The sequence below is a fragment of the Vitis riparia genome, chromosome 9 (genome assembly GCF_004353265.1).
Source record: "Vitis riparia cultivar Riparia Gloire de Montpellier isolate 1030 chromosome 9, EGFV_Vit.rip_1.0, whole genome shotgun sequence".
NCBI classification, from domain to species: Eukaryota; Viridiplantae; Streptophyta; class Magnoliopsida; order Vitales; family Vitaceae; genus Vitis; species Vitis riparia.
The window spans coordinates 9,876,508-9,888,978 of NC_048439.1; the positions used below are offsets into that span (position 1 = coordinate 9,876,508).

Here is a 12,471-nt window from a genome sequence, read left to right on the forward strand (position 1 = left end):
CAAACACTAGAACCGGAACCCTCATAAAACAATTTCAACTGAAACCAAAAATGAAATCCTTGCTGACGAGGAATGAAAAACTCTCTCCAAAAATCTATCAAATACAAAATCTAACTTGATCTTCGGAGGTGTTTGCCCAATATATACCAAAACATACCCTTTTGCAAGCTATCGAGAACGAGAGGCATTGAAGTAGCCATCCAGAGGGTTGAACTCAATCAAGGACCAATAGGTACCACTTATCTACCTTAACATTTTTCAATACATATGCATAACCCTTTTTATCCCTTTTCTTTTTTAATTCATTGTTTAAATACAATAGTGCACATAAAGCATAAGAAATAGACCACTCTAAAAAAATGAAATCCAAAGATGTTAAATACACCTCTTTATTATGGATTTTGATAAAAATACATTACTATAAAAAAATGATAATTTAAAAATTATTTTAACTCAAAAAATAATGTAAATTTAGAAATAATTTGTGAATTGTCGTATTTTTGAATTTTTTTTTCAAAATCCCCCAAGCGTCGATTACTCTTGTTAGGACATTTTTTATGTATTGACAATTTTGTTCCTTTTCATTCTAGCATAAGAACCCTTTTAGATGTGACTCACTCTTCATTGAAGACTTAAGGTTGCTAGTTATTCAATTGGATTGTTACAGGCAAGTCCAAAAAGGAATGTTAAAGGTAAGTTAGGTTATAAAAATGTATGGATTTGATCGATTTCTCAAAATTGATTTTGTTAGCCCAAGGGTCCTCCTAATCATGTTTTGATGATAACAAACTATTGTTAAGTTACTAATTGGTTTGAATTTTAAAGAATTTCAAGTGTTAATTTGGAAATTCATCAAATGACTTAATGAATGCAAGATCAAGACTTTTGAAAGACCTTTTAATCATAGGAAACATATGTAAGATGAATACATAGGTGCACTTAGGATTTTCATATCATTTCATGCATCTTTGAAAACTCAATTTATGCATTAAAGTTACATTTCCATCAAAATTCGAGTTATATCAAATGAACCTTAGGCAAAACGTTTCAAATTTGACATATTATTTTACCTAAAGACTTTACCTAAGTGCTAAAAGTAAAAAAAAAAAAAAAAAAACCCAGAAAATATAGGTTTTCGGGCCAAAAATGGTGAATCGGTTGAGGCACTAGCCAATCGGCTCAATCAGCTAGGCTACCGATCAACCAGTTACTCCTTCCCAGTCGAGAGATGCAAAAAACACTCTCTCTTTTCCAATAGTCTTTCTTTCCCGGTCGAGAAATTTGTCTTCCTGGTCGAGGTCTGATCGAGGGTAATAGTCACCTGCCAAACATTTAATCCTTCAACGACTAGTGAACCGATCGACCCCCAACTCGATCGATCGAGGCTGTATTTTGGCTCCCGAGGTTAGAAACCTATAAATTAAGAGCTCCACTTCATTTATGAAGAAGAGAACACTTGCATTTATATGTTTGCCTACTTGTTCTTGTCATAAAAGCTCTCATTATTTTTTTGGTGCATTAAATCTTCATTTGCATATTCTTTAGTGCACCTTTGTGATTCATCCTAGCCTTGAGTTGTATTTGAGCCATTGTTGAGCTAGGTTGAGAGATTCAAATTTGTTAATTGAATGTTAAAACCTTCAAGTGAGTAGAGACTTGAAGAGATTGTGCAAGAGCCCATTGGAGCTGAAACCCAAGTGTAAAAAGTGATTAGAAGTTTGGTTGAAGCTTCAAGTATAAGTGGAATCCTTACTCAGTTAGGAGCTTGAGGAGAGTGGATGTAGGCAAGGAAGTGTCAAACCACTATCAATCTGAGTTTGCTTTTGATAATTTTATCTCTTTATATTTGTACTTCTTGTGCTTAATTTTATTGTGTTTAAAAAGAAGTGATTAGAAATTTTTTTAACTAAAAAATGAAAATAGATAAAATTTTGAAATAACTGAAAAAATATATAGATATTTTTTTATTTCCCTCAAAATTTTCTTAATAAAAATAGAATTTTTTAGATTAAATATACAAAATTTTTAAATAATTAAAAACTTAAATATTTTATTTCCCTTGACTTTTTTCTTAATAAAAAATTATTAATGATTACTAATTTTAGGTGTATTATATTATTTTTAAATAAATATTAAGAATGCAAAAAATGGCAAAGAGCTTATTTTATTGGCATGGAAGAAGTCATCTCTCTCTCCCTTCAAATTACATTACTTTTTTTTTTTTATCATTTATAAGTATTAAAAAAACGCTTAGTATAGAAATAACTGCTATTTTATTTTAAATTGATTAATAATTAAAAATTATTTCTCTTAATCTTGATTTTTTTATTAAAATTTAATTAATATCAATTAATTATAAAATAAGAAATTAATTTATTTTTCTATATTTTTATTCTTTTGACGGTTACATTTCAAATTAAAGAATAATACTTATAATTTTAAAGTTTATCTCATAAAATTAATTTAAAAATTAAAACAAAATAAAATTATTCATTTTTAAAAAATTATTTAATACACTAAAAAAAATCTATAATAATTTTTTTTTATAAATTGAAATAAAATAAAATAATATATATATATATATATATATATATATATATATATATATATATATACTCCAATAAAATAAAATTCATAATTTATTTTAAACATTCTTATTTTTGTCAAGTTTTTGAACATTTTTGTAACAAGTTAAATATAGTACAATTTAATTTAAGAAACTATTAATATGATCACCTATAAAAAAAATTAATTTTTTTATAAGTAATAAATAAAGTTTAAAAATTCAAATATTTATTATTTATCATATAAATAACGAAAGAGGATAAAACTAAATTAGTTTATATTTTTAATAATAAGTAATTAAATTAATTTAAAGATAAAAATATATATTTTTTAATCAATATCTAATTTAATATAAAATAGGTCATTTTTGTCAACCTACTCTAACACATGCATGTGAAATCTATGTAACCATGGGCAGGGTGGCCTGCGATGTTGTCCTAAGGTGTGCTTTGAAGCTTTCAACACTTGAGATGATAATTACTAACTATATATAAAAAATAAAAAATTAAATAAATTAACATAATAAACATAAAAATATATTGGGTGAAAAGTGATCTTAAATTGCCAAAAATGTGAAACAACTTTTGTATAAGAAAGTATGATTTTAATCATGTCAATTTACTTAAAACATTTTGGTTTTAAATCATTTATCATAATAATAGAATAAACAAAAACATAAATTAGTGATCAAAAATCAAAAGTGTAGCTCTCCAACTTTCAAAGCAAATTTGAAAAACATTTTCGAAAATAGTTTTTAAAAACAAGTTGTGAGAACATTTTTTAATATTTTATAAAATAAAAGTTTGCTTGAATGCTTAAAAAATGTTTTTAATCTGTTTTCCATGTTTTAAAAAAAACTTTTATTTGTGAATTTTTATTTTAGTTATTTTTCATATTTGTATAACTATTTTTTAAAATCATCCTAAAAAATAAAGTAAAAACAATGGCTGAAAACACATTGTTTTCTAATTATAAAACATATTTTCCTATATTTTTGTTTTAGAAAATAGAAAACTGTTTTAAAAAATAGTTGCCAACCAGGACCAAGTTTTCCAACTCTTGAATGCCTTGGATTGGTAGAAGTTCCAATATTTTCTTTACACTATCTTCAAAGGAAGGTAATCTAACTATTAATTTTAGGGGGTGTTTGATACGTCAGAATAGGGAATGAAAATAATATTTTGTTTCCTTTCCTATTTCTTAGTGGAATGGAATGAATTTGATGATTCCATTTCTAGCATTTGGATGAACTTAGGAATGCAAGATTGGAATGATTATTTGTTTCCATTCCAATGTTTGATAATAATAGGAATGGAAATGAAAAAGAAATAAATTTACAATAATATCCTTACATATAATTTAAAATATTTTTTTTATTTTTACTTTTATTTTTAAAAAATAAAATTTGAGAGGTTTTTTGTTATTAAATAATAAGACTAAAAAATATATATATACTCAATAAATAAAAAATTAACCATAAAAAATCGTATAACCTAATGCACAAATATTCAATTATTATTTTTATTAAAAATTTGAATAATTTGTCATGCTTAAGTAGTTATAAAATTATATTTTTCAAAAAAAATTATTTATTATAATATTTAAATTCTCAAAGCTAGCAAATGTTTTTCCTATTTTCAAAAGAGGAAATAAAAGAATTCTAATTTATTCTAATTTTCAACAAGTATCATATCCAATAAAATCCATAACCTTAAAAAATTTTAAATATTCGTTTTTTTTTTAATCAAAATTTTAAATAATTTGTCATGCAAAAAAGGCTATAGAATTATATTTTACTAAGAAAAAAAAAAAGGGAAAAAAAAAGATAAGAAGTGGATGATGAATGGATAGACCTTTACAAAGAAGATAAACACCGGGTTTGAAAAACAAGATAAGAGGGTAAAATAATAATTTAGGTTATTTTATATTATCAAATAGGTTTAATGAATCAGAATACCACCTACTCTTAATGAATGCAAATCCGACTCATAAGTTGGATTTGATTTCTGCTGGAATAATTTTTTATTTCATTTCCACCTTCTTAACATTTATCCAAACATATGAATAAGGGAGAAAAGGAATGAGATGTCTATTCCCACTCCCTATTCCCGTGTACCAAACACCCCCTTAATGTAATGCTAAATGCCTCATAATATAGAAAAATGCCCCTATGATTCTTTCTTTGCTTTTTGTTTTGAAAATAACTACAATCATACCTTCTAAAGAAGAGAATTGTTCATGTTGTTTGGCGTTTTCCTAAATTTCTGCATCAACCACAATACTAAGGTCAATGATTCTAGTCCATTGATGGGTTGACATCATATCAACTAGTGCTTCTATACATATATTTCATGCACACATATAACCTCAACTCGACCGGAAGGGAATTCAAGCAGCAACGGAATCCATTTCTAGTCTGCATAATTGTGTTTTTGCACACATGTGACTGACCTTCACAGGCCACCAACTACAAACCAACCCCAACATGACCTCAAATGGTATGTCCATTGTGTAAACTAATATGGTATGTCCATTGTGTAAACTAATAAACATAGATCCTTTAGAGAATTTACCAGTCATGAGTTCAGGACGTAGTGCCAATGCAGTCTGGTATCAGCACAACACACCCAGAAGTTTTCCGACTCTCAAGGTCTCCATGTGCCTGTGCAGCTTGTGACAAGGGGTATGTGTGATTTACACGAACCCGTAAGACACCTGAAGCAACATTAGCAAATACCTCTCCAGCTGCTTCCAGTAGCTCATCTCGGGTTGCAGTGTATTGCATGAGGGAAGGCCTTGTCAAGAAGAGGGACTTAGCACCCAGAGATGGTAATGGTACTGGATCTGGTATACCTGATGACTGTCCAAAATTCACCATGAACCCACGAGCCCTTAAGCATTCCAATGATCCCTGGATATGATAACTTGACAATTAGAAACTTTTTACCACCAAATCTAAAGTAAAACTTGGAACTCCGGGAACTGAACTTGACCTACAAATTGGTCACCCTAGGTGGTTGTGAAATTGGCTTAATGTCACTCTGTCGGTTAAGAATCAGTTTTTATGACACTGGGTTAGTTTAACATTAAGGTTGACAATCTTCATTTAAATATAACATTCTAATTTATGTCTAAACTGAAAAAACCCCAAAAGTAAACACAGGCAGCACATGAACAAAGGGAGAAAAGAAAAAGAAAAAGGATAGAGTTAGCCATACGGCCAGTGGGAGAACATGAGAATAGAGCTAGCTTTCATGAGAATAGAGTTAACCTTGTGATAAACTGTAGTAACTGAAAGATTTGTAGTTTCTTTTGATCATGATAATAGAATGGTCATTACCTGAAAGGTGTCTTTTCCTACAGAATCATAAACAACATGAACCCCATTGCCAGAAGTAATCTCATTGACCCGGGCAACAAAATCCTCTTCCTTATAAATTATGACATGGTGACAACCATCCTCCTTGGCTTGAACTGCCTTCTCATTTGTTGAAACAGTTCCAATTACAGTGGCGCCAAGGGCATTTGCCCACTGGCATAATAGAGACCCAACTCCACCAGCTGCTGCATGGACAAGGACTATGTGTCCAGGTTCAACCTGAAATGGCAAGAAATTTAGATCCTTAGAATGACTAAAGAGTGAATCTATGATGCAAATAATGCTATCTTCTAATTATTTCAGTAATGAAAATGTGGAGATGGAGACACAAATAACTAGCTTCTTCCTTCGGTTGCTTCTCAAATGGTTCAGCCAGATACCTGACCACCAGATTCAGTGGGTTGGCTCAGTTCGGTTCTACAGGGTATTCAATTCAGCCATTGCTTTGTCACATTCTGAACCCAAGAATGCAGGTTTTGGGTTCTGGGATGACCTGGGTAAACCAACCTAGACTGCAAACTGGGCCCTACATAACATGTAGTATCCTGTATAATGCATGTATGAACAGTTCCATTGTGCTATTCTCTTTTTCATGTCAAGTGCATCAGAATTTTGTAATGTAAGCCCTCCAACAGTTGTTGAATAGCATACAGAGAGAGGCTTGATTTAGCCCACGTCTTTTATTCAAGGGTTTGGCTGTCACCAAATACTGAGACTCTTTTTGGGCTTTTTTATATGGTTTTACCATACTAAGTTAACATGCTTTTTAAAGGTTTCTTGAAATGCTGAACATAAAGAACTGGATTTATTTTGGTTCTAGGATTTCTTAAGGGGTTTGTGTGTTAGAATCCTGATACTGCACAAAAGTCAGACTTTTAAGTACAACTCAAACTAAACAAACCAATCAGATCATTGTCCTGATTGGTTAGGCAAAACTGGATTTGGTTTATGGAACTCAACTAAGCAAGGTTAGTTCACTTCTAGGTTGGCTATAAACCAACCTGAACTGAGTTGCATAATAATATAAAGGATTTATTTTATTTTATCTTAGAGCAACACTTAGATTATCTGTGAAATACTTATTTTCTACTTTTTGACTTTTTTTTCTTTTTCGTTTGATTGGATGGACAACCTACTTACATTTTGAATAAGATAGCAGTTTTAAAATCACATTTGGCATTTCAAAACATTACCTCAGATATTAATTTCTGTAAAAATTTACAAACAGTTTTCCTTCGCTTTTATAGATTCCCTTGACTTAAAGAAATATATCAAATTGTCAAATTGCCCATGATCTTGACATGAGATTAATGTTAAATTCTTAAAATCATTAACAGAATCTTCATCATATAAGTAATAGACATGCCATAAAAAGATCTACATCATATGAAGAGTAGGATCTATATTATTATCTTAACCTGATATTTCCAAACTCTTTTGGACCATTGTTGTTACCATATTTTGGTTAAAAGCAACTAAAAGTTAAGTCATCCCTATGTTATATGGACTCGAGAGGTCAGCTGCTGTGCATGTGTCCCATTTGTTTAATTCACAGATCTTGTGACACAGGGACACAGAGATGAGGCTAAATAATCTAATGCAATTAAAGGTAACAAACAATTGACTCAAACCTATGTTACATTAACTCCGGTACAAGTGTCCATTGATGGTGTCTGTCTAAGCATCAAATTTGTCTAGGACACAAGGATTTGGCTAAATAATCTAATTACCCTTTTCTATCATACTAACCCATATTCAAATTGAAGTGCATTACTAAGGTCTCAAATTTCCAACATTAGCTTAAGGTTGCTTATGGTGTAATAGGGACTTGTTCTTTGTGTTTGTTGAACAACCTATTGAATATATATCCAAACTCTTGTCATGTCATGTCCAGCAAGGGCTTTACATATTTTGAAGCGTCCATGTAACATAAACTCGTACAAATAGATAAAGTGGATTATCAAAACAAGGCCATGCAGCAAACCTGAAACAATTGAGAGAAAAAAATGGAACAATGACAATAATAGCAATAATTATCATACTTATTACTATGCAGTTATATGCACCTGCCTAAATAAAATATTTATATAATAACATGCACACGTTTGGACTTGCATATTCTCAGAGGATTTCAATGAACACAGATTAGGATAACAAAATCAGAACTTCTTCCCATTCAAAACTTATGTCATACCCTAATTTTAATGAATTTTTGTGACCAACTCAAAATGCCATTGGATGAACATTTAACCTACCTTGAAGCAGCGGCGGACAAGATAATGAGCTGTCATACCCTTAAGCATGATTGATGCTCCAACAGTAGGGTCAATAGAAGGAGGTACTGGCACCACCTTGTTTGCAGGAAGAATCTGCTCTTCACTATATGAGCCCATTGGGTTACCAGCATAAGCAACAACATCTCCAACTTTCCTGCCTGTTATACCAGGGCCCACAGCTGTCACCACTCCAACAGCCTCCATACCTGCAACAGAGGAAAACTCTTGAAAATTAGCTAGTTTCACTTTATAACCTAGAATCAAAATGGTAAATCCATTTCAAATTCCTGCACTAAGAAAAAATTCTTAAGATCTCCACATATATCATGACTTTTAAAGTCTCAAAAAATGAAAAAACCAATCTTCAAAAGATCCATTTGAGAGTTCAATGATCAATCCTTACAGCAAAACAGAAAATTACATTAGGATTCTAACATCTTGCTTTCCACAATTCTTGCAAAAGCTCATGCAAAATGTCATGTGATTTGTTAAGCTAAAAATTCATGAGCCCATTTGTCTAATTTCTTTTTATTTATTTATTTTCATATAAGTTTCTAGTTTCACTTCATTGATAAAGAGTGGCTCCATATTATATGGGGAACAGGTAGAAACAAACACCAAACTTATCTTGCAAAAAATAATAATTAAGGTACCAAATTTCAGTCTCCTCGTTGGCTGTCTTGCAAAAACAAAGTTATGGATAACAAGGATAATGGAAGGATCAACTTTCCATGGAGGGAACAGTAGGACCAATATTGTGCACCTTTTTTTCCCTAATACATGAGGATTTATTGAAATAAAGAGAGGTACTAGGATGATACATCCTTTGAAACAGCAACAAAAGAAACAAAAAATATAAAACCAAGAGTGGTTGTGATGTGCAAGACTGCAAGACTAAATCATTTTTCCCAAACTGATGACTCATGGAAGCGACACTATCACAATAGTTTTACATTCAGGAAATAGTATATGCAGTTGGGCCACATTGTTCAAGGTCTAAAACAGTGATGCAAGTTCATGTTTTTGGATATTAAAAAAAACTCACCCAGATTTTGTCACAGTTTGAAATGGGAGAAATGTGCTTAACCAGCTAGAAAGAGGATTTTATTTTTTTTTCCTTTTCGTTTTGTTTTGTTTTGTGCCATGCAGGTTGAGAGAATCAGTAACTTTTCCAGCAGCAATGAAGGTGGATGGTCTGGCTATGGATGAGTTCAATTTAAATATAGATGAAATCAAGGTTCCTCAGTATTGACAGGAACCGCATATGGTAAATAGACATTTGATACCACAGTGCTTTGTGCAGCAAATAACAGTAAAGAACATAAATGCTAAAAGATGGATCAAAAAGGGCTCTTAATTGTCTCCTTGATAGCAGTAGGTTCAAATTGAAGAACAATTCTTAAAGTGTTAATGGGATTTGTTGGAGCATGATATATATTGTGGGGCAAGTCCTACGAAGCTTAAGCTTTTAGGAAAATTAGTTACTTAACATGGTATCAGAGTCCTAGTTATTCCATTTAATTATCTATGATCACAACTTTGTCACACACTTGTGTGTTCCCATGATGATAAGAACACTTGGGATTGCATAGGATATGAATTTTAATGTCATTCTTTTTGTGGCTGGAATGTTTCATAATAGCTCTTATACCCTAAAAAATGCATCCTGAAGCACTTGACTGTTCTCCTAAAAAGAATATTCCTCGCGGTAAGATGTTTACCATCAGCAATTGTATCCTTATTTTACTCATCTTCATAAGCAATCATTTTATATATCAGTCATAATACTTTCCTTTAGACAATTAAACATGGGAAGACAAAGCAATCAGAAAGTGATGCCCTGCTATATTTGAAATTTAGGCTTGCAAATGAAGCAATCACAAATGATATATGCCCTAACCAGGACGTTAGGAATCACTTAGTTATATCTACTTATGCATCATTCTACTTTCAATCTTGATAGGAACGAGATTTTCTTCCTTAGTGAAGAAGAAGAAATAAAACAAACCTGGGGTAAATGGCATTGTAGCGGCCTTATAAACTCCTTTGCAGTAGTAGATATCAATGAAGTTAACCCCGATGGCCTGGTTCTTCACACAGATCTCACCCTCATTTGGCTCTCCTATCTCAACATCCTCCCACTTCAGGACCTATCATCATTTTGATCTTCTAATAAGTAAAAATGGGCAACAATAATGTTGGAAGCACATGCATATATGGTGCTCCAAAATTAGAGCTACTCCAATCAGAACACAATATATGGAAATTGTAGCAAATTGTAAATAAAAAGGTCAACAATTCAAATGAAATCATGATGCAGAACAAGGAAGTGAAATGCAAGGAGGGTAAATGTTTAGAATCACTTAAAGAATTCTAGGAATCACTCCTACAAACCTTTAGGCTTCTAGCCGAAGTAATCTTTTTATCTTACAAAGAAAATAGTGGATGTTGGAAATTTTTATCATTCATTCTTTGATTCTCTAAGCAGACTGCATATCACAAGCTTTTTACTGATAAAATTGAAATTGATATAGTCCAAATTCATCCACCATATAATGTCTGCGAGTTGTTACGACTAACCAAACTAAAGCATGACCCAACACCATTGCATTCCAAATACAGCTAATGTTAATCATTAGGAATATATCAACGATCAACATAATCTTCCCAATTTGTCCATAATCAACATGAACCTTACAAGAAATGACCAACTAGCAGATAACCCAAACAAGGAAAAAAAAAAGGGCATAACTTTTTCAAGACAAGAAACAGAGGAACTTCAATAGAAATGATGTAGCCCTGCTCTCGGTTGCTGAGAAAAACTGGGGAAAAGAAAAGAAATTGTTAAAGATCTGGATTCTCAAAATCAACATCCACCTCGAGAGACCCCAGATCATAGACTGGGCTTGGTCAAGGGAAGGACTTTTTGTTTTCTCAGCAACCAAACAGAGCAAACAGGCAAAACATGAAATTGGGAATTACAGCACAGAATTGGGGTTGTTCCAAATGGATTTAATGAAGCAGGGTAACCGAGATTTTAGAAAAAAGAGAGGGAGAAAGAGAAACATACCTCAGGACCACCAAGTTCATGAACCCTGATGGCTTTTACCATGGTTGCAGCTGCTGAAGTGCAAAATGCCCTAGGCACTGGTTTGGCAGTGATTTTGGGTTGTAAGGAGGTCTTCCCCTTCTTACTGAGCAGTGTGTGGAGTAGAATTGGTAATGGCCTTTTCTGGTAACCGCCTGAAACAAATGGGTTTGGGAGTAGATTATCGTGGTGTAATCCTTGACTTGTAAAACTCATTTTGTAAAATATTACTCATTTTGTAAACTCATAAACCCTCCATTTTTTACCTCATTTACCAAAATACCCTTTTTTAATAAAAAAAAAAAAAACCAAAATTTTAAGCCTGAATACTTTAAATGATAAATGGTATTTATGGTAAAAACAAATTATTTTTCAAATATAAATTTAAGAAGTGTTAGATTCACAATTTTAGGGATTATTTTATTCTTTTAAATAATTAATTCTAAATTATAATCTTTAACCTGTGTTTTGTTCTCACGATCAAATATGTCATGTTAATAATTGAATTGAATGAGTAATTTCATCATTTATTTTATGTCATTTTCAATTAAATATGAGATAAAGAGTATAATTTTATTTTACAATTATTTTCAAAAAAAATTTTGAAAAAATTTCTAAAATCTTTTGTAAAACAAATATCTTCTAAGAAATTTGAAATGTTTTTATTTTATTTTTTCCTGTTTTTAAGTATATTTTAAAAATATGTAGTACTTTATTTTTAATCATTTTTCATACTTTTTAAAATTATTTTTAAAATAGTTTTCAAAAACATAAATGATAATAATTGAAAATAATTAAAAAATGTTATATAAAAACACTTTATTTTTTATTTTTTGGTTTTTAAATGTGTTTTTCTATTTTTTTAAAGAACAAAAACTGTTTTAGAAAATAGTTATCAAAGTGATTCATACTATCTTATATCCTTTTTACATATCTTGTACATGTAATATAATAATCCTATAATCATAAATTTACTATTTTTATTCATTTTCTTTATTTATTTTTATATTATTCATTAAAGAAAACAAAAGGAAATTAATTAAAAATTTAAATTTATATGTAATCTATATATATATATATATATATATATATAAATTTTTTACATTTAATCTCATCATATAATTTTTATTAATATTATTAATAAAAAAATACTTACTAATTTT

General features: G+C 30.6%; 1 protein-coding gene across 1 annotated transcript; it reads right to left on the minus strand.

The window, feature by feature from the left end:
* Positions 1–5,093: 5,093 nt before the first annotated feature.
* On the minus strand, positions 5,094–11,499 carry LOC117921418 (quinone oxidoreductase 1-like). Its single transcript, XM_034839257.1, has 5 exons — positions 11,291–11,499; positions 10,229–10,370; positions 8,200–8,426; positions 5,906–6,163; positions 5,094–5,476 (listed from the first exon to the last, which is right to left on the minus strand). Exons 1-5 carry the CDS (start codon positions 11,330–11,332, stop codon positions 5,150–5,152), a joined length of 996 nt encoding a protein of 331 aa, XP_034695148.1. The 5' UTR covers positions 11,333–11,499; the 3' UTR covers positions 5,094–5,149.
* Between the last annotated feature and the right edge of the window lie 972 nt (positions 11,500–12,471).